General features: G+C 44.2%; 1 protein-coding gene across 1 annotated transcript; it reads left to right on the top strand.

The window, feature by feature from the left end:
* The first annotated feature begins 730 nt into the window (after positions 1-730).
* On the top strand, positions 731-12,709 carry LOC117055121 (F-box only protein 4-like). The gene is made up of 13 exons (XM_033164492.1): positions 731-1,122; positions 2,386-2,621; positions 3,040-3,260; positions 4,283-4,355; positions 4,828-4,997; positions 5,368-5,546; positions 6,449-6,598; positions 7,868-8,103; positions 8,507-8,727; positions 10,579-10,651; positions 11,124-11,293; positions 11,520-11,698; positions 12,577-12,709. The coding sequence occupies exons 1-13, from the start codon at positions 943-945 to the stop codon at positions 12,664-12,666; spliced, it is 2,178 nt and encodes a 725-aa protein (XP_033020383.1). The 5' UTR covers positions 731-942; the 3' UTR covers positions 12,667-12,709.
* The last annotated feature ends 10,792 nt before the right edge of the window (positions 12,710-23,501 follow it).

A 23,501-nucleotide genomic window follows, 5' to 3' on the forward strand; every position in this document is an offset into this window, starting at 1 on the left:
CCATTGTAATTTTTGTAGTAGAAATTGGAGTTCTTGGTATTACCCAGAAGTCAATTTTTTTATTACTTCATTGTATTTTTTGTAGTCATAATTAGGTCAGATACCATTTCTGTGTCATTTTTGAAACAATGTTCAAAGCCAAGTCTGCTGGTTCTTTTTTAAGATTGAGAGCTGCATAGGGTGGTGGGGCTGAGGAACAGAGCTGATGGGGGGAGGCAAAAAATAGGGGGGAAAGCTGGGAGGATGGGATGGGTTGATGTGTTTGAAACAGATGGGAGATAATGAATGGAATGGATTTGTGGAAGTGTTGGGTGACTCACTCATAGAATACTGTAGAGTTTGAAGGGAGGACAAGGGTGATGAGTCCAACCCCCTTTTTCTGCACAGAGTCTCATGCTCTGCCGATTGACCTAACTCCTTTCTTGCAACTTTAAGCCATTGGTTCGTGTCCTACCCTATCGAGAAGTAGAAAACAAGCTTGCTCCATGTCCACTGTAGCCAACCAGCGGATGTTACTGACTACAACTGCAATCATCATCCCTGACCACTATTCATGCGTACTTTTGAGCGTGTTTTTATTGCACCACGACTTCTGGAACTTCCACGCGGCCGCGAATGCTTAATCAATCAGGACTGCGGAAAAGTAACCCGAGTGCCTCCCACGCCTCCGGAACAAACCGGAGGCGGAATGCCGGTGAGGGGCGCGGCTTCTTCTTCTCCAGACTTCCCCTTCTTACTTGCGCGCAAGCAGCAGCCGCAGGGAGCCACCGCGCACTTCGCCTTTGCGCGGACGCCGCTTTTCTCCTACTGAGACCCAGCTTCTGGTGGGATCCGGGGGGGCTCCGACGCCAAGGGGCGCAGGGTTCCAGCTGCTGTAGTGCCGGGGGTGCTGAATCGCAGCTAAGTAAGAGACGGGGAGGGTTGCCGGTGCGCCCCGGAGCGATGGCGCAGGGCGGCGGGGACTGGCGGCGCTTGGAGACGCTCCTACGAAGCAGCCTCCGCGCCCTAAGCGGCAAGTGGGGGCAGCAGCAGCCGGGGAGGCTCCCGGAGAGCCACGATCGCGCTGGGGAAGAGAAGGAGGAAAAGCAGACGACGACGCCCAGCGCCTTGGAGGCCCTGCCGGTAAGCCCGCCGCCCCCGAGCCTACCTGGCGCATCCCAGCGAGGCGAACGGCCGCCGCCTCCAGTATTGACAAAAGTTCCCCGTTGGAGCTTCCTGTTCGCTCGGCTTCCCATTGGTCCCTTCACGGACCCGCCCCTTTGATGCCAGGCACTTGCACTTTCCAATATTAATTTTATTTTGATATTATAATGTGGTGCTAAATGTTTAGGTTTAGTGAATATTAGGATTTTAGTAAAATTTCTATGTTATAACTGGGATATGTTATGACAGTCTCAGTATGTATTGTAGTTATGCAAGGAGTTTGAGGTGTTTATATGTAAAGACTGGATCTTGAGAATGTCATCAAGATCCACGTGTATTGGAATCTGTGGATTTATGAGCACCAGCAATTAGCATGTGAAGAGTAAACCTGGGTAAATGTCTTAAATGTGTACCAGTCGTTAATCCCAGTCAATCTACAGGTGCTGATGAAGTCAGGGGAATCCCTTTGTTACACCTCAAAAGGGTCTTGTTTTCCCCATACCCACAGCCTTGGATTGTAGCAAAAATCTTCTGTGGGTTTTCCTGTGCCTTTCCAGACTGCAGCTTTTTCCTCTGGGTCAAATCACATCGAAAGGTGCTGTCAAACTCAGGCTTTTGTCCTTATCTGAGAGCTGGAGGAGGAGCCATTTGGTATCTTGCATAGAGACCCTTCTCCTTTGCTCTCTTAATGGCCCATCACCCAGGCGATTACTTGGCTTGATGAGCTTTTCACACTGGCTGGATCCAAGGATTAAATGTCTGGCACCCTGTTTAGCATCCCCAGCCTTCATTAAATTCTAATGCTTGCTGGATCCAGTGATTAAAGAGGTCTGGCTGTTATGAGACATTATTAGGTAGATCAGGGGCTTATTTGTATAAATTATTATGCCATTATTATTTTTATTTTGAGGTCCATTGCTGGGCAGATTCACACCATACATTTAAAGCATATTACTTTCCCCAAAGAATCCTGGGAACTCTGGTTTGTTCAGGGTGCTGGGAGTTACAGCACTGTAAGGGGAAAACTACCATTCCCACGATTCTTTCAGGGAATTCTTGGGTTCTATATGAATGGTGTAGATCTGCCTGGTTCTGATACCGCTAGCATATATTTTGCAGTAAATCTTGTTTTAAAAATATGCATTCTTATATATGTGAAGGGGAAATTTTGAGAGGGGCTGCTGTTGTGTTTTTATGCTTCCTAAATGATTCATGCATAAATATTTAAACTTTCCCCCCCAGATGGATGTGAAGTTATACATTATGTCCTTCCTCACACCCAAAGATCTGAGTAATTTGGGAAGCACCAACCGCTACTGGAACCTAACAATCCAGGATCCCTTGCTATGGCGTTATTTTCTCATTCGGGATCTTCCTTCCTGTCATTCTATTGATTGGAAGTCAGTCCCTGATGCAAACATATTTAATAAATCCGTTTTTGAGCTGCATCATAGTACCTCGTGTGACTACATGGCTGCGTAAGTATCTTCTAAAATTCCATATAGCAAACATCTTTATGGGCATATGAAGGATTGTGCTGAATGTCTCCAATATATATATATATATATATAGATGGAAAAGGATTTATGATAGCATAAATTAATAGACCAATCTTCAGTAATAAGTAATTTAAAAGTACAATTTCATGCTAAAGCCCGATTCTAAAATTACTCCTCTTTTTGTAAACATTATTTAACTCTTGGCATCAATTATATGCTTTCCCATTCATATATCATTAAATTCTGTTGGGCTCTCTGAGTTCTCAGCACTGAGCATTTTCTTGTGTTCTTTGTGGGGGCCTTCAACTCATGCTGAGACTTGCCTTACTCCTCCTAAGATTTGGCAATCATTTTTCATTATTATGGGGTGGGTTGTTGCTTTTTAATTTTTACACAGGTACAAGAAGTGTTACTCCAGGCGTAAAAGATGTCCGAAACCCAGCCGGCCCTATTACAGACCTGTCACTTCCTTTCTGCAGTCACTGATCACACAGGCAGAGCCTCGCTTTGCAATGTTTGGGCCAGGATTGGAAAACCTGGATGACTCTTTGGTGCACAGAATGATGGCGAGCCCACATATTTTGCCGCTGGCCGGTAGACCTTCTAGACATATTCACGGTAACATAGTTTTCTTTTAAGCAAGCAAAGGAAAATGGCCATTTGAAGCCTTCTTATATACTGTGTGGGATGTTTTCTGACTCTGCTACAGAATGTGGTTCAACTGCAGGCAGAGTGGGACCAGCCCTACCATTAGGCAGAGAGAGGTAGAGGCTTCAGGTGGCAAATGCTGGTGGGGAGGTAGTGATTGGAGGTTTGTGTGTGTGTGCGTGTGTTATGCAGCCTGCCCCTGTAGACCCCAAGCTACCCTTTGAAGATATTTCCCCATCACCAGTATTGAAGTAAGATTCAGTTGATGGCCCAGTGGATTCTCTTGCTGTCTCAGGGAGCGACATGTCTTGGGACGGCCTGACGGAAGGTGCCAGGCATTGTGTCTCTCCTAAAGCAATGCTGGCCAGGTTGGTGGTTCTGTGAATTAATGGAGGACTAAGATTTGACAGGACCAAGCCGTGGCTTTTTGCTTCCTGAAGTAGAGGATCAAGTTGGCCTATTTGTCCAAAGTCAAGTTATTTCGGCACCTGAATTAGAAAATTCACACAAGCCCTTCTGTCCCTCCCTGGAGCAGAGCCTAAACAATCTAAAAAACAACAACAACAAAAGCACTCTGTTGTCCGTGACACTTAAAACATCAGCTGCTTCAGTTTGCATCATATCAGTGCCAATCTATTATATCTGGGGAATTTCCAGCTCATGCTTTCAAATGACACACTAGGCTGCCACTGAGGGAACCAGGCAGAGGGCCTTCATATGTCAAGGAAATAAAAAAAAACTATACAACTTTTAGAATACATCTGAAGGCAGCCCTGCTGTATGGGGCCATTTTTAATGTCTGATGTTTTATTATGCTTTTATACTTAATGGAAGCTGCCTGCACAGAGTACCTGGGGCAACCCAGTCAGATGGACAGGATTCAAATAATAAAATTATTATTAATATTAATATATGGTCTTCTGAAAACCTACCAGATTTAAACAGGTCTCAAATTCTTCACATTTCATTTCTTCTTTCTTTGTTTCAAGCAGGGATAGGATCAGGAGTCTCATTTCGTTTGAATGGTCAGAAATTCAACATTCTGACATTGTATACAAAAACCAGGTAAGTTGTTATCCGGGGTGCTGTTTATTGCTTGCTTGCTTTTTTCTTCTCGAGTAACAGTATTCCAACAGGGATAGGATTGTCCCAATAGAAGAAAATTCTAGATTCCATCACCATGTAGATTCACACAGGAATTTTCCAGCACTAATTGGATTGTCTCAAGAGGGGAGCAAGCCCATTTCAAGAAGTTCTCATTCTGTGCAAGTTTCTTCCAAGGAAACCTTTGGACACAATCTGGGACATGGCATCATTTTCTCTGTTGGCTCAGCAGGAATGTGGAAACATGGATCTCCAAGAGCCAGTGTAGACCTGTGAATTGTTCGCCTGCTTGTACAGCTTGGCCTAGATGTGTACAAAAGACTACACAGTTCTTTCTTAAGGCACTAGTCCTTAACATCTTCAGTTCTGCATAGTTTCTGTCTTCCTTCCTACACAGCATCTGAAGAAACTGGTTTCTCTCCTCTTTTTCCAGCAAGGAAAGACTGAGAGCAAAGGAAGAGGACACTGATCCTGTCAACAATATGTTCTCTGCGGAGTCCGGTGTTGATGGGAAAACGCATTACAATCTGATTGAGCACGTTAAAAACATGTGCAGACAAATCGATGGGTTCATCTACGCTGCAGATGCCGAGGCTTATAAAAGTAAGGAGGTTTGCTCTGGGCGGGTCAAAAAGGAATAATTATGTGGCTAAACCACCCAATCTGTTGGGGGATCTGTATGGTTTGTTGTGTGTATATGCTTTATAAGCAATGAAAACCTTTACAAACTAAATAAATGTAAGAGCTTCTGAATGATGCCAACATAGCTTTTAGGGCAGTGTTCCCCAACCTTGGGCCTCCAGCTGTTTTTGGCCTACAACTCCCATTATCCCTGACCACTGGCCTTGCTAGCTAGGGATGATGGGAGCTGTAGTCCAAAAACAGCAGGAGGCCCAAGGTTGGAGAACACTGTTTTAGGGTGCAGCTGGCAGAGGGTGGCAAATCCTTTATCTCCCTCACTGTCTTTTTGCAGGACACAACCGTCAACTTGAATTTGACTGGCTGGCAGCAATGCTTGACCCAGTCCTTGGCCCTACAGATAGGCCTCTGCTTGTCCTGTCCTGCGTTTCCTGTGCTGAGATCGAAAGAATTCCTTGTGTTTATATGGCGCATCAGCTGCAGCTGAACCTGCTTGGCCCACGGCCATGGATGGTAGCATTTATTTATTTATTTATTTGTTGCTCTTTTTGTTTTGTTTAAGTATCTGGCCCAGCCTGCATACCACTTTTGGAATTGTGAAACAGATTGACAATAAGGTGCTGGAAGCACAATTATTCCACTTGGTGTAATTGAGGCTGCCAGTCTATTCTCAGTTATATGGGAGTAATCCCCGTTAAACCCAATGTGACCGACTTCTGAGTAGATCTGTATAGAATTTAACTGTAGGTTACAGAACTGGCCTGTACCTAGGATGGCTTTTTTTTTTTTTTAGACAAAAGAATACAGTCTTATTTTGGATTCTGAACACCCTGGAACTCGGTTTTGGCTCCCGAACACCGCAAACCCAGAAGTGAGTGTTCCGGTTTGCGAACATTCTTTTGAAACCCGAACGTCTGATAGGGCTTCCGCAGCTTCTGCATGGCTGCAGAAGTTTCCTGCAGCCAATCAGAAGCTATGCTTTGTTTTCCGAACGTTTTGGAAGTCGAACAGACTTCCGGAACGGATTCCATTTGACTTCCAAGGTACGACTGTATGTCTAAAGCAGCCTGCAGGCCAGACTTAACCCACAAGGGCATTTTCCCTGCACTATGCTCACCTGCCCACACCTTGTGTCATACGTGATATCAGGTGTGGGACAGGCAAACATGCAGCTGCCGATTGACAGCCTTATGGTGCATCGTAAGTTGTGAATTGCCGAGGAAAAGCAGGCTTCAGCTGGAGACTGGTGAAGCCAATGCCTGCCAGATAAACAATGTAAAACGGTTCACCCCACAGGAAATTCACTCACAGAGGCAATGCCTGCAGAAAGCAGGCTTTCAGCGATCAAGCTGAAACCTCAAGCACCTTAGCTTTGTGTAAGATACTGACACTTGCTTCTTTCTTGGGTTTTACAGGTTCAGGATACTGAAGTTTCCACGTTGGATGGACTGGTAGATGGAATTCAGTGGCTACTGGAACAAAACGAATGTAAAAATGCATTCGCGCTGGGGGAAGAGGAGGAGGAGAAGCAGACGACGACGCCCAGCGCCTTGGAGGCCCTGCCGGTAAGCCCGCCGCCCCTGAGCCTACCTGGTGCATCCCAGCGAGGCGAACGGCCGCCGCCTCCAGTATTGACAAAAGTTCCCTGTTGGAGCTTCCTGCTCGCTCGGCTTCCCATTGGTCCCTTCACGGACCCGCCCCTTTGATGCCAGGCACTTGCACTTTCCATAATTTATTTTATTTTGATATTATAATGTGGTGCTAAATATTTAGGTTTAGTGAATATTAGGATTTTAGTAAAAATTTCTATGTTATAACTGGGATATCTTACGACAGTCTCAGTATGTATTAGAAAGGGGGTTATGCAAGGAGGTTGAGGTGTTTATGTGTAAAGACTGGATCTTGAGAATGTCATCAAGATCCACGTGTATTGGAATCTGTGGATTTATGAGCACCAGCAATTAGCATGTGAAGAGTAAACCTGGGTAAATGTCTTAAATGTATACCAGTCGTTAATCCCAGTCAATCTACAGGTGCTGATGAAGTCAGGGGAATCCCTTTGTTACACCTCAAAAGGGTCTTGTTTTCCCCATACCCACAGCCTTGGATTGTAGCAAAAATCTTCTGTGGGTTTTCCTGTGCCTTTCCAGACTGCAGCTTTTTCCTCTGGGTCAAATCACAGGGAAAGGTGCTGTCAAACTCAGGATTTTGTCCTTATCTGAGAGCTGCAGGAGGAGCCCCACCCATTTGGTATCTTGCATATAGACCTTTGCTCTCTTAATGGCCCATCACCCAGGCGATTACTTGGCTTGATGAGCTTTTCACACTGGCTGGATCCAAGGATTAAATGTCTGGCACCCTGTTTAGCACCCCCAGCCTTCATTAAATTCTAATGCTTTATGGATCAAGTGATTAAAGAGGTCTGGCTGTTATGAGACATTATTAGGTAGATCAGGGGCTTATTTGTATAAATTATTATGCCATTATTATTTTTATTTTGAGGTCCATTGCTGGGCAGATTCACAGCATACATTTAAAGCATATTACTTCCCCCAAAGAATCCTGGGAACTCTGGTTTGTTCAGGGTGCTGGGAGTTACAGCACTGTAAGGGGAAAACTACCATTCCCACGATTCTTTCAGGGAATTCTTGGGTTCTAAATGAATGGTGTAGATCTGCCTGGTTCTGATACCGCTAGCATATATTTTGCAGTAAATCTTGTTTTAAAAATATGCATTCTGATATATGTGAAAGGGAAATTTTGATAGGGGCTGCTGTTGTGCTTTTTTGCTTCCTAAATGATTCATGCATAAATATTTAAACTTTCCCCCCCAGATGGATGTGAAGTTATACATTATGTCCTTCCTCACACCCAAAGATCTGAGTAATTTGGGAAGCACCAACCGCTACTGGAACCTAACAATCCAGGATCCCTTGCTATGGCGTTATTTTCTCATTCGGGATCTTCCTTCCTGTCATTCTATTGATTGGAAGTCAGTCCCTGATGCAAACATATTTAATAAATCGATTTTTGAGCTGCATCATAGTGCCTCGTGTGACTACATGGCTGCGTAAGTATCTTCTAAAATTCCATATAGGTAACATACATCTTTATGGGCATATGAAGGATTGTGCTGAATGCCTCCATATATGGAAAAGGATTTATGATAGCATAAATTAATGGACCAGTCTTCAGTAATAAGTAATTTAAAGGCACAATTTCATGCTAAAGCCCTATTCTAAAATTACTCCTCTTTTTGTAAACATTATTTAACTTTTGGCATCAATTATATGCTTGCCCATTCATATATCATTAAATTCTGTTGGGATCTCTGAGTTCTCAGCACTGAGCATTTTCTTGTGTTCTTTGTGGGGCCCTTCAACTCATGCTGAGACTTGCCTTACTCCTCCTAAGATTTGGCAATCAGTTTTCATTATTATGGGGTGGGTTGTTGCTTTTTAATTTTTACACAGGTACAAGAAGTGTTACTCCAAGCGTAAAAGATGTCCGAAACCCAGCCGGCCCTATTACAGACCCGTCACTTCCTTTCTGCAGTCATTGATCTCACAGGCAGAGCCTCGCTTTGCAATGTTTGGGCCAGGCTTGGAAAACCTGGATGACTCTTTGGTGCACAGAATGATGGCGAGCCCACATATTTTGCCGCTGGCCGGTAGACCTTCTACACAAATTCACGGTAACATAGTTTTCTTTTCTTTTAAGCAAGCAAACGAAAATGGCCATTTGAAGCCTTCTTATACTGTGTGGGATGTTTTCTGACTCTGCTACAGAATGTGGTTCAACTGGAGGCAGAGTGGGACCAGCCCTACCATTAGCATAGCTGTCAAGTATCCCGTATTGGCCGGGATTCTCCCGTTTTTACACGTGTTTCCCGCCCCTCTCCCGGATCCCTCAAAAACCCGTATTTTCCCGGGTTGTGTGGAGGTGGAGGAGGGCCGGGAATGCCTGGGGGGAGGAGAGACAAGCCGTCGGCACTTCCCTCGGCTGCAAGCGGAGCAGGAGAGCCAGGAGAGCGAGCGAGAAGCCGCTAGGGGGAGCACTCCATCGGCAGCCCGGCCAAGCGCTCTCTCTCTCTCTCCTCCCTGGCTGGCTGCTGCGCCGGAACTGGCAGCGCTTACAGGGGCCGGGCGCGCCTCTCGCCCGGCGGGCGGGCTGGCCTGCTTCGCCCTCCTCTGCTCGCCGGAGGGACTGCTTGCTTGCCTGCCTGCCTGCCCGCCCTGCTCGCCAGGGTGGAGAGAAAGAGTATTGGCACCAAGTGAGCTATCCTCTGGTTCCGGTTTGAGCCTGCAGGCGCGGGGCTGCTAGCTGCCTGCCCTGTCCCTCGGGGCCTTCCGGACTGGCTCCTGAGATTTGGGGTTCAAGCCACTCCGGCCCCAGCCTCTTTTATCAAAAGTTTGCCGCGTATCCCGTTTCCCTAAGCAACACCCAATAAAAGCCTCCATAAAAAAAATTAAAGCGCAGCCGGGAGAGGGGCGGCCGCAACCGGCTTTCTCACCCCCCCCCAAATGCTTTAATTCCCCCTGAAACGCGACATGTCTGGACGGAGGAATCGAGGCGCTCGCTCGGCTGTCCGGAGACGGAGAGCGCGTCCGGGAAAAGCCACGTCGCTGAGGCGGCTGGGAGGAATGTTCCGCGGCAGGGTAGGGATTGGCTTGAGGGGCAGTCAGTGAATTGGCTGGCCGTTAGCGGCGGCCGCCACAAGCCCAGCCCAGTGCAGGGCACAACGGGGCGGGCAGGCGGCGCTTGGAGCATTCCGCTGAGCCAGCCGGGCGAGGGAGCGGCGAGCAGACGGGGCGGGCGCAGCGCCGACGCTGCAGCGCCAGCCCGCCACACAAAAGCAACGGACGAAGCGCGTTCTAGCTGCTCTGCCCACTTTTGCTTCTGGCTCCGCCCACCACTGCCATGTGACTGTCAGGTGAGGCTGCTGATCCCTTATTTTCAATCCGAAAGTTGACAGGTATGCATTAGGCAGAGAGAGGAAGAGGCTTCAGGTGGCAAATGCTGGTGGGGAGGTAGTGATTGGAGGTTTGTGTGTGGAACAGAGCCTAAACAATTTAAATAAACAACAACAACAAAAGCACTCTGTTGTCCGTGACACTTAAAACAGCAGCTGCTTCAGTTTGCCTCATATCAGTGCCAGTCTATTATATCTGGGGAATTTCCAGCTCATGCTTTCAAATGACACACTAGGCTGCCACTGAGGGAACCAGGCAGAGGGCCTTCTTGGTAGTGGAATGCCCTCCCTTCAGATGTCAAGGAAATAAAAAAATAAAAAAGCTATACAACTTTTAGAATACATCTGAAGGCAGCCCTGTATGGGGCCATTTTTAATGTCTGATGTTTTATTATGCTTTTATACTTAATGGAAGCTGCCTGCACAGAGTACCTGGGGCAACCCAGTCAGATGTTCAGGATTCAAATAATAAAATTATTATTAATATTAATATATGATCTTCTGAAAACCTACCAGCTTTAAACAGGCCTCAAATTCTTCACCTTTCATTTCTTCTTTCTTTGTTTCAAGCAGGGATAGGATCAGGAGTCTCATTTCGTTTGAATGGTCAGAAATTCAACATTCTGACATTGTATACAAAAACCAGGTAAGTTGTTATCCGGGGTGCTGTTTATTGCTTGCTTGCTTTTTTCTTCTCGAGTAACGGTATTCCAACATGGATAGGATTGTCCCAAAAGAAGAAAATTCTAGATTCCATCACCATGTAGATTCACACAGGAATTTTCCAGCACTAATTGGATTGTCTCAAGAGGGGAGCAAGCCCATTTCAAGAAGTTCTCATTCTGTGCAAGTTTCTTCCAAGGAAACCTTTGGCCACAATCTGGGACATGGCATCATCTGCTCTGTTGACTGAGCAGGAATGTGGAAACTTGGATCTCCAAGAGCCAGTGTAGACCTGTGAATTGTTCGCCTGCTTGTACAGCTTGGCCTAGATTTGTACAAAAGACTACACTGTTCTTTCTTAAGGAACTAGTCCTTAACAACTTCTATTCTGCATAGTTTCTGTCTTCCTTCCTACACAGCATCTGAAGAAACTGGTTTCTCTCCTCTTTTTCCAGCAAGGAAAGACTGAGAGCAAAGGAAGAGGACACTGATCCTGTCAACAATATGTTCTCTGCGGAGTCCGGTGTTGATGGGAAAACGCATTACAATCTGATCGAGCACGTTAAAAACATGTGCAGACAAATCGATGGGTTCATCTACGCTGCAGATGCCGAGGCTGATAAAAGTAAGGAGGTTTGCTCTGGGCGGGTCAAAAAGGAATAATTATGTGGCTAAACCACCCAATCTGTTGGGGGATCTGTATGGTTTGTTGCGTGTATATGCTTTATAAGCAATGAAAACCTTTACAAACTAAATAAAGGTAAGAGCTTCTGAATGATGCCAACATAGCTTTTAGGGTACAGCTGGCAGAGGGTGGCAAATCCTTTATCTCCCTCATTGTCTTTTTGCAGGACACAACCGTCAACTTGAATTTGACTGGCTGGCAGCAATGCTTGACCCAGTCCTTGGCCCTACAGATAGGCCTCTGCTTGTCCTGTCCTGCGTTTCCTGTGCTGAGATTGAAAGAATTCCTTGTGTTTATATGGCGCATCAGCTGCAGCTGAACCTGCTTGGCCCACAGCCATGGATGGTAGCATTATTATTATTATTTATTGCTCTTTTTGTTTTGTTTAAGTATCTGGCCCAGCCTGCATACCACTTTTGGAATTGTGAAACAGATTGACAATAGGTTCTGGAAGCACAATTATTCCACTTGGTGTAATTGAGGCTGCCAATCTATTCTCAGTTATATGGGAGTAATCCCCGTTAAACCCCATGTGACCGACTTCTGAGTAGATCTGTATAGAATTTAACTGTAGGTTACAGAACTGGCCTGTACCTAGGATGGCTTTTTTTTTAGACAAAAGAATACAGTCTTATTTTGGATTCTGAACACCCTGGAACTCGGTTTTGGCTCCCGAACACCGCAAACCCAGAAGTGAGTGTTCTGGTTTGCGAACATTCTTTTGAAACCCGAACGTCTGATAGGGCTTCCGCAGCTTCTGCATGGCTGCAGGAGTTTCCTGCAGCCAATCAGAAGCTACGCTTTGTTTTCCGAACATTTTGGAAGTCGAACAGTATTCCGGAACGGATTCCGTTTGACTTCCAAAGCACGACTGTATGTCTAAAGCAGCCTCCAGGCCAGACTTAACCCACAAGGGCATATCCCCTGCACTATGCTCACCTGCCCACACCTGGTGCCATACGTGATATCAGGTGTGGGACAGGCAGACATGCAGCTGCCGATTGGCAGCCTTAAGGTGCATTGTGAGTTGTGCATTGCCGAGGAAAAGCAGGCTTCAGCTGGAGAATGGTGGAGCCAATGCCTGCCAGATAAACGCTGTAAAACGGTTCACCCCACAGGAGGCAATGCCTGCAGAAAGCAGGCTTTCAGCGATCAAGCTGAAACCTCAGGCACCTTAGCTTTGTGTAAGATACTGACACTTGCTTCTTTCTTGGGTTTTACAGGTTCAGGATATTGAAGTTTCCACGTTGGATGGACTGGTAGATGGAATTCAGTGGCTACTGGAACAAAACGAATGTAAAAATGCCCAGTAAATGAGGCATGTTTACAAATGCCAGTGTGATTTAAAAGAAAAAGGAAACAAATGCCTTATTTACATGCAAGACTTGAGGCGGGCAGGATTTCTCCCTAATTTGACATGAGCTGAGAAGAGGTTTTTGTGCCTAACATGGACCAACATTGCCCTAAACCTGTTGCTATTTAAAATGCAGACTGGATAATACAGAAATGGGAGGGATTATACCTTAAGGGGGGTGGTATTGGCATAGTGGTGGCACTCCTCTTTTGCTAGTGCCCCTCCCCATTGGCAAGTTTATCCAGTAGTAAATCTCTGAGAGGTGCCAGGCTGCTGCCATTTAAATTTCCCACAATGGCTGCAACGTAACATTGCTCCGGGGCAGCATCAGAGAATTACGATGGTAGGCACTCAATCCTGAGCACCAGATTTATTTATTCAAAAAGTAAGCCCGGGGGGGGGGGGAGAGAGAGAGAGAGACTGGCAGCTGCCCGAAGCTGGCATGTGGTGATGCCAGGCTTGCTGGATTCTAGTTGTGTTAGGCTGTTTATGGTGCTGACAGTATCCAATGCAAGTTGGAATGTCAAGCTTTTAATCAGGTAATTCTGGACCACAATGCACACGTTTAGTGGAATCACTGCAACAGTACAATAGACGGGTATATAAATAAGAAGAAGAATCCTGGCAATATATGTACTTGTATTTGTTTTGTATTTGTAGGTGTGGGTCTGGGTGTGTGTTGTATTATGAAAATGCTAATAAATTCTTCATAAAAAAAAATGAAGCTATGAGGTTGAATGCCCTCCTAAATGTTCACTTATACAGAGGGGGTATTTTGAAGGTCATTGAGTTTGGCCAACTGTAGAAAAGGTTTTCTTTTTAGAAACACATTCAATCGCATACGCAGTTACAGGTAGGTAGCCGTGTTGGTCTGCCATAGTCAAAACAAAATAAAAAATAAAAAAATCCCTTCCAGTAGCACCTTAGAGACCAACGAAGTTTGTTCCTGGTATGAGCTTTCATATGCATGCACACTTCTTCAGATACACTGAAACATAAGTCTCCAGACCCACTCTCTCACTATATATAAGGGTCTGGTGACTTCTGTTTCAGTGTATCTGAAGATGTGTGCATGCACACGAAAGCTCATACCAAGAACAAACATAATTGCATGCGCATTACTGCATGCCCACTTGGGGCAAGGAGAATTTCACCATATCTTTGGGTGGATAAAGTTATTTCATGTGTGTCTACTGTTCTCACAGTGATGTGTGTTTACTGTGATAAGTTGCCAGTTGGTAAACGAAAACCAGAACAAGGGAGGCATGGCACCGGATACAAGAAAACAAAGGAGAAAAACCTCAAAATGCTCCTCCAAAAGTTAGCTGTAGTTAATACATACTGCTTCAAGCAGTGGAGGGAGAGCATCACCATCGTGGCTAGCAGTGATCCTCCATGAATTTGTCTAAACCAGGGTTTCCCAAACTTAGGTCTCCAGCTGTTTTTTTTTTTTTAGACTACAACTCCCATCATCCCTAACCAGCAGGACCAGTGGTCGGGGATGATGGGAATTGTAGTCCAAAAACAGCAGGAGACTCAAGTTTGGGAAACCTTGGTCTTAACCTTTTTAAAAAAGACATGCTGGCCATTACTACCTCTTGTGGAAGCGAATTCCATAGTTTTAGCTGCATTGCATCAATAAGTGCTTTCTTTTGTCCTAAATGTGCCTGCATTCAGCTTCATTGGCCATCCCCAGGTCCTGGTATTATGAAAGAGGAAGAACAACCTTTCTCCATCCACATTCTTCCTCCACCCTTACTTGCCTTTCCTATTAACTAAAAGGTCTACCACCGCCTTGCATTGCTATGCCCATTCCCCTGAAGTAGGAAGTCTTCCTGCAGAAGTTGGAGCCAGTGTGGAATAGTGGTTGGCATGCTGGACTAGGACCTGGGAGATGAAAGTTCGAATCCCGACTCGGCTACGAGGCTCACTTAGGCCAGTGGCTGTCTCTCACCTTAACCTACGTACCTTGTAAGACTGTAGTGGGATTGTCAGAGGCATGGACACCACCTTGAGCATTTTAGCGGAAAGGTGGGGTATAAATGTAAAAAAATAAATTTACATAAAACGAAAATGTAAACTTCACTGTCCCAACTAGTGGAGGGCAATAGACAAAGCAGGACACAGGAAAGGGTGTGTGTGTGTGTGTTGTAACAGTTGTAGATACAGACGTGTTTCAATTTACTGTTAATTGTCTTCAAACGATTTTAAATTGATTATTCTAATATTTCTTTTAAACTGCCTGAAGGTTTTGCTACGGTCAAATTATATTATTATGTTTTGTTAAATAAAGAAATAAACATGTTAAGAATCGCCTTCCCCTGAAGACTAAGGTGACTTATGTAAAAAAAAAATAATGAAACAGTACCAAAAAGATAAATAAAGCCAGGTTTTTAAACCATACAGAATGAACACCTTTTGGGCCAGCTGGAAAAAAACCTGTCGAAACAAATATGTCTTCAGTTGTGTCTCAAAAGTACAAACTGGGGGCCCCTACTGTGTCTCAGCAGAGATGCTTTCCCCTGGAACCAGCCCTGCGAAACGGAAACCCCTGCTCCTAAGTTTTTGTGGAGTTGGCTCCTGATATTTTAGGGGCTTCCAAAAGAAACTCCAAAAGAATCTATGTTTACTCAGAAGTATGTTTACTATACAGTTCAGGCTTTAGCTGCAAGCAAGTGTTCAAACTATTGCATCTCCTTCCAAGCCACCAGATGTCACCTATGTTACACAGGAGTGAAGAACAGAATTTAGGGGCGGGGGGAATCTAGTTCCTTCTTATCTATCTGCATTTTGCATTCAGGTGTGAGTGATTATGTTTGTGTGAAAGAGTTGTTGAGCTTTTGGGGAGGCAGACTTTTGAAGTTTTAAAGCACCTTTTCTGCAAAAACAACAATTTTGGAATGAGTTGCCATTCGTCTGGGTTTTCCCAGATGTTTTGTCGATTGCTAAGAATTCGAGGGCTGAATCCTGTATACGTCCAGGACGTTTGGCAGCCCTAGTGTAGCTCAGCTGTTGTGTTTGTGTGTGCGTATGGGGATACTGTAGACTCATTGACCTTGTGCATAACTATGAGTTCAACTTACAAAGCGTTCGGAAACCAAAGTGCGGCTTCTGGTTGGCTGCTGGAAGCCGTGGAAGTGGAAGCCCCATTGGATAATCGGCTTCCAAAAATAGTTCGCAAACCGGAACAGTCACTTCCAGGTTTGCAGTGTTCAGGAGCCAAAACGTTCGAGAACTAAGCTGTTCAAAAACCAAGGTACGACTACTGCTCAGCTGTGTACATAGGTACACAGATGGTTCCCTCACTGAACGTAAGGTGGAGTTCCCTACAAAGAAGAAAGATTGAGGAAACGGCAACCAAGAAGAAATGGAAAGTGCACTCGGAATAGGGGCAGAGTTGAGAAAGTTGAGCAGGCTTGTTTAGTAAAAAACAAAAGTCTGATTTTAGATCCCTTTTGACTTGACTTTTTGTACAATAGACTTATCCTCTGGACTGACCAAAAAATGTCAGGTCCTGACTCTGCCCCCAGTCTAAGGGAGCTTCATATTCTAAGGTTCTAGTTACAGGTAGGTAGCCATGTTGGTCTGCCGTAGTCGAAACAAAATTAAAAAATTCCTTCCAGTAGCACCTTAGAAACCAACTAAGTTTGTTCTTGGTATGAGCTTTCATGTGCATGCATGGTATCTTAAGAAGTGTGCATGCACACGAAAGCTCATACCAATAACAAACTTAGCTGGTCTCAAGGCGGTACTGGAAGGAATTTTTTTTATATTGTAAGGTGTCGTTCAGATCTCAAAATGGGGCATTGGCAACTGTCTATTTTTTTTACGAAACATTTACAGGATTCCTCCCACCACCACCACCCTACCCCAGAAAGATAAAAGTGCATTAACTTGTGTGGATGCTCCAAAAAAATAAAAATAAAAATGATGAAATGCTTGTCTGAGCACCCACCCCACAATAAACCCTTCTCTGAAAGCATTGCAAGATCTGTTCAGGGTTGACTTCGCCCCATGACCCATAGGCACACCATCCAAGGCTCTGCTCAGGGACCAGAATCTGTTATTTCCAGATTGGACACCCCTGGGAATGACTATTCCTCTCATAGACCAAACCTCCCAGAGAGGCTGTAATAATAATAGACGTTCCTATATGCTGTTTTGCTAGCAGATGATTCCCTCTGCTTGCAATTTAGTCTCCCAAAGGATCGGCATAGCAAACAAACGTAACAACGATATTCTAAACAAGCACCATTAGCAAGTCTGTGAAGCGGCATCAAACTGCCAATGTTTATTCCTGTGGGCTTTTTTTTTTTTTTTTTTTTTTTTGCTGCAAGTTGAATTAGCATATGAGGTAACTGAACCAAAACAAGTGCTTTTAGCTTTGGAAACTGGAAGGTAAGGCTTGCATATTACTTGACAAGTGCTAACATCAAACTAAATTGAAGCTGTTTAGAGGAACAAACCCAAAGATGAATTTCCCCATGGGAGAATAGCAGATCGGTGATGTTCCTGTTTAAAAGTGTGCTGGCTCATTTGTGAAGTTGGGCTGGGGGAATCCAGATTGGAAGGGTTTGGAATATGTATTCTCAGCAGCCAGAAGCATCATAGCCAGACACTGGAGAGACCTGTCAGGAGTAAGCATAGACCGATGGTATCAAATAGTATGGGAAACAGCCTTATTAGAAAAACTAACCAGCAAACTGAAACTGACACGGGGGCATGTCCTTCACGCCGGGATGGTTCCCCTTTATCACATATATAGCCCAACAAGACAACAACAAGGACCCACCAACAGCATTTGAATCAATCTGGCTAACCTGATCCAAACACACACATATGAAAACAAATTTCACTACAGCCAATCAAAGACAACCAACCACACCCTAGGCTAGCGATGGCCAAACTTGGCCCTCCAGTTGTTTTGGCACTACAACTACCATCATCCCTAGCTAACAAGACCAGTGGTCAGGGATGATGGGAATTGTAGTCCCAAAACAGCTAGAGGGCCAAGTTTGGCCATCACTGGCCTAGGCCAACCCTAACCTCTATCACCACCAAAGGAATACAAACGAATAGTAAAGAGAACCCGCACAAGAGACGCTGACACAAAACCCCACACATACGCTAAGTAGAAGAATAGAAGCATTGCTACCTGACCCCACCCCACTCACCATTCCCTCCTCCACCTCTTTCCCCCTTTTCTACCTAATGTAACACTAATGTCTCAACACATGAAACTGATCTGTGGAAAATGTAACTCGAAAAAAGAGACATTGCGCATACTTCTGTAAAACAGGAAATCATATACGTATACCGTATATATATAGTCTGCTGGCTCTCCTCAGGGTGCTTTCAGATTTTTGTAAGTGGTTTTGTGCATCCCTCAGGCCCAACACATTAGTAAGTTAACATTTAAAAAAATACATATATATATTTTATTGATTTTCCAATATTCCAATAACAGCCTCAATGTAACAATACCAATTCTATCCAATTAATACAATTATGAATGTCAATTATTCAAATGTCAAAATTATACAATTTAATTAAACTGGCCCCTTCGCATGCTAGAGCCGGTGAGTTCATTCTTCTACATTTTTTGTGCATTCCAAAATTTTAATAATTCCCATTACATTCTATTCAGATATAATAATCCTTTATATAACAGCTACAATCTTGTGGTTTCAATTCATGTTAGTATAATAGGTAATTTATAAAGTTTCAAGTGAAGAACTTTAGCTGTAATCCTTATTCTTTCCTGCATGTGACAATTTTCTCCATGGTGTTTTCCCATCCATATATGGTGTATCCTTTATTCCTGTCCTGTCTCGGGAGAAGCTGTTATCTCACAGTTTCCAAAAGTCACAGCATCGCTTCATCCCGTGATTCAGCTTCCAGTCTTTGCTATTTTTCCACCCTGGGAAGAACAGTCTGAATCCATACTGCAGATAGGTAATCCAAAAACTTCTGTTCTCCCAGCTGGTCGACTCCTTTCCTCCCTACCACTGATTTATGGCCATTGATCTGTTTGTCAAACACATTCCTTTGGGGATAATGGAGGTTAGGGAGGATTTTGCCCTATATTTTAATAGCATAGCATTTCTTCCCCACTTCCCTCTCAGTTCCTTTCTCTCAAACACAAAGTTCTAATTTTGTTAAATTCCATATTATATTCCAATTTCTTCCATCCTCACTTGTGCAGATAATTCGGTGTGTGTGTGTGTGTTGCCATATCATAAATGTAGAGAAAAACCTTAAGTAAGCAAACCGTGGGCTCCACTCCCCTCATCGTCTCTTTCACCGAATGAAATCCGCTCTCAATCCAAACCTATCACATCCTTGTAGCTGGGTTGTTTTTGCAGTTTCTGATCTCATCGTCTCTTGCACGCACCTGTAAAGGTAAAGGTAAAGGGACCCCTGACCATTAGGTCCAGTTGCGAACGACTCTGGGGTTGCGGCTTTCATCTCGCTTTACAGGTCGAGGGAGCCCACTTTTTTTTTCTTAAAAAAAAGTGTTTAGGGGTACTCTCATTTTCCTACTCATATTGAAATGCTGCCCCTCAATGAGGCCAAACTTAGATTCACAAAATGTTTAGGGGTATGCGCACCCCTGCGTCCCTCCAGAAAAAAGCACTGTTTAAACGTATGGTGTGAATGTGGCCTAAGTATAAAAAAAATGTGGCCAACCAAGAAGCTTCCTCTCAGTTTCCCAATTCACACACAGAGAAGTTTACTAGGTGTGCATGTGAAGAGGGTCCTGTATCAGCATAAACACAATGCTAAATTTTAACACCACCTACTGTATTTGGCATGTGAGGCTACAAGATTTAGGCCAAATAATTTATCACAGAACTAGTAAATCATATTTATGTTTTGAGGCGTAAGTAGGCCCTTGAGCAACACTGGATTTAGGGTGCTGCAGGAAGTTCCCCTGCACAGGGCGCTAAGAAGAGGGGGCGCAAAATTCTAATAGTAATTTTTAAAACTTATATTTGAGTACCTACTGAGAAGAGCCATTAAAAAGGCAACTGTACCAAAAGGAATTATTGTGACAATAAGAAATATTTGTTGAGAGGGCACCAGATTTTGTGTCATATTACCACCCCTGCCCTTGAGTTCTTCTGGTTAAACAACGTATTGACTATATGAGATAGCAGAGGAAAGATGACATTAAATTATAAAAAAAACCCCACAACTATTCCCGAGTGAGCTACTGGGTAATTGTGTTCATGGAAATCATTACCCAGGTGCATAATGACAGTAAGAGCACTCACATAATGTACCTGGAATGCACCAGCCTGTACACAAAAGTCATGTCAAATGCAAAAGGCAAATTGCATTGGAAACAAATGACTTGGTTTCCGTAATTATGTTTGATGTGATTCTCTCATCTCATTTCAGGAAGTGATAATTTCCAGGGAATGTATGTGTGCGTGTGCACAGAGACATACATAGAAACCTAATATATAGCAGGGACTAGTATGAAGTAAACAAGCTGATATTTCTCCGAAGTCTGCAGAGAACCAGGAATTAAGCAGATTTACATACAGTGCTATTGGTATGTGGGTGCTCATGAGCACAGCTATGAACAAGCTGTTGGGGCTGTTAGCACTTTACTTGTGTGTCGCTGGGTGAGTCCCCTACAGCATGGCTCTTTCCTGCTTCACAGAAGTAAAATCAAAAGTTCTGGAAGATTTGAGTTATCACTGGAGAGGAGGAAAGGGAGAAGCTAAGAGCGGAGTGTGTGTGTGTGTGTGTGTGTGTGTGTGTGAGAGAGAGAGAGAGAGAGAGAGAGAGAGAGAGAGAGAGAATACAGTGGTACCTCAGGTTACAGATGCTTCAGGTTACAGACTCCGCTAACCCAGAAATAGTACCTCGGGTTAAGAACTTTGCTTCAGGATGAGAACAGAAATCGTGCGGCAGCAGTGCGGCGGCAGCAGGAAGCCCCATTAGCTAAAGTGGTGCTTCAGGTTAAGAACAGTTTCAGGTTAAGAACGGACTTCCAGAACTAATTAAGTTCTTAACCCGAGGTACCACTGTACTGGAATGTTAGCGAATGAGTGTGAGACACAGGGACCTTTTAGATGTCCTTGTGTGTGTGTACTGTACACCCAACACACACCCTGTCCCTCTGAATGGGTTGTACATTCATGATAAATGCTTTTGTCAATAGAAGTGCAACTCTGTTATTCTTATTTGATCTCTCTGTGGACACTTAATGACCATGGCATCCTTCTGAGCCAAATTAGTGGAATGGTTTAACATACAGAATAAGAGAGAAAAAAGAACATATGTTTAGAGAAGATTGGAAAACATTTATTGAATTGAAGGGAAATAACTGCGTACAGCTGAAAATGCTGGCAGCATTAAGATAAATTCAACAGTGTAAATAAGTTGTGGTGGATGTAATAATGGAATACTGAATGGTATAGTTTCTGTAAAGTATGCAGGGATTTATGATATGTAAAATGAACCATGGAAAGAGAAGAAGGGAAGTCATATCTTAAGGATGTATAAATGGGTACTTTAAACTGCAAAACAGAAAATGTAATTATATATACAGTATAAAAACAAATTAGTGGGATGGGTATTGCAGGTACTGTTCTACAGTTCCTCTAAGCCTGTCTCCAAGGTTGGTTTCAGAGAATAACATTGGGCTCTTGTCTTTCAGCCCCCTGGCTGTGCTATTGTGTGAGGTGCCTCAGGGTTCAGTCTTGTCCCCAATACTGTTTAACAGCTATCTGAAGTTTTTGGGAGCAGTCATTAGGAGATGTGGTGAGGTTTCATCAGTGCACTGATGATATCCAGCTCTGTTTCTCTGTAATGTCTGAACCAGGAGAGTGCTAGTGCCTGGACCCTGTGGTGGGCTGGATGAGAGTCAACAAACTCAGTCCTGGCAAGATGGGGCACTGTGGGTGGATGGTTCCCAAGTCTGCACCCATGCACCTATCAAAAAGTTGTAGTTGCAGGGGGTGAGCTGGGATCCATTTTGTTGATAGATGCCCAGGCCACCCCAGGAACTAGGAGTGGAGTGCCTTCTACCAGCAATAGCTGGTTCAACAGCTACAGCTATTTCTGAACCAGGATATCCTGACCACAGCTGTGCTGGTAACTTCCAGGCTGGATTGCTGCAATGCAGTCTGCCATAGAGATTGGTCTAGAAGCTGCAGCTTGTGCAAAATGTGGTGGCATATTGGGGTAGGATAGTACAGTACTAACATGATATCCAGCTGTTGAAAAAACTGCACTGACTGCCATTTAGGTACCAGGTGCTAGTTTGGGTGTATAAAGCCCTGTGGGAATGTTGAGGGATGTGGGAGAGGATATATTGTTTTAGATATCCTATCCCAACTTGCGTTTACAAGCTCGATAATATCAGCAGAGCTAACATTCCCTTTTTACTTCATATGCGCAGCAGATAGTTTGCATAGACTCGCTAGAGTCATTAAAAATATTGTCCTGGTGTCTTCCCCTTTTTATCCCTCTTTCAATAAGACACTTCACAGTGTTTGGTAAAGTGTATAACGTTTACTTACAAGTAATCATCATCTAGTCACATAAGGATCCTAGAGGCAGGCTTAAAAGTTACTAAATAACATACATATGGTGACTTTCTCCTTTTGAGAGAAAGTCCCTCTTTTTACTTTTGGCCTAGTGCCAACGGTGCATTTTAATAATGCTGCTTTTAAACTGTCTTAGAGATTAACACAACAACTGACCAGCGACATGGAGACTCGGCATACACACTACAGTTGGAAGCTCCCAACTGTAGAGTTCACCCCCAACTGTAGAGTTCCATATAAGGAAGTTGGGTTTGACTGCCCCTGTCCTTTTACATCCCACATACCCCTTCTCAGGCAAATTCAACTTTATTCAACCACCCAGAGTCCCAGCTTGACTCGTATATTCTGGAAACTCTCTCTAGGCAAGGGTTTTGTCAGGATGTCCGCAGCCATCTCATTGGTGCAGCAGTACGACAGTTCCACAAGTCCATCCTGAACTGCCTGACGTATAAAATGGTATCTCACACCTATATGTTTTGTCCTGGCAAGAAACTTTTCACTCTGTGTCAGTTTTATGCAACTCTGATTGTCCTCCAGCAAACTGACAGCTTGCTTTCTCACCAAACCAAAGTCCTTGATGAGTTCATCGAGCCAGGCAATCTCTCGGCACGCTTCCGATGCAGAAATATATTCAGCTTCTGTGGAAGATAATGCTACACAGTTCTGTTTATAACTGCCCCATACAACAGGTCCATCCCCAAACATAAAAACATAACCACTTGTTGATTTATAGTCAGCATTATCCCCAGCCCAATCAGCATCAGTGTACCCAATTAACTTAGGATTTCTGACAGCTGGTAGCCTTAATTTACAGTTCACTGTACCCTTCAGATAACGCACCACCCTCTTCACACCAGCCCAATCATGCTCAGTGGGAGAACTCACTTTCCTGCTAAGAATCCCCACTGCATTGGCTATGTCAGGTCTACATGTGGTAACTAAATACAAAAGTTTACCAATTACCGACCTATATTCACTGTTATCTGGCAACAGCTTCGAATCCTGCTGATTCTTCAGAAAGTCTGTGGCCATGGGCGTTGCAACTGGGTTTGCGTCTTGCATCTGCATGCATTCAATCAGTTCATTTATTTTCTGTCGCTGGCTGAGAAGGAACGATCCGTCTTCCTCTCTTTCCACCTGGATTCCTAGGTAGTACTTGACATCTCCTAGTTCTTTGACTCCCACCTCTTTGCTGAGGTGTTTCACAATCTGCACATATTCTCTGTTA

The sequence above is a fragment of the Lacerta agilis genome, chromosome 11 (assembly GCF_009819535.1).
Source record: "Lacerta agilis isolate rLacAgi1 chromosome 11, rLacAgi1.pri, whole genome shotgun sequence".
Taxonomy (NCBI): Eukaryota; Metazoa; Chordata; class Lepidosauria; order Squamata; family Lacertidae; genus Lacerta; species Lacerta agilis.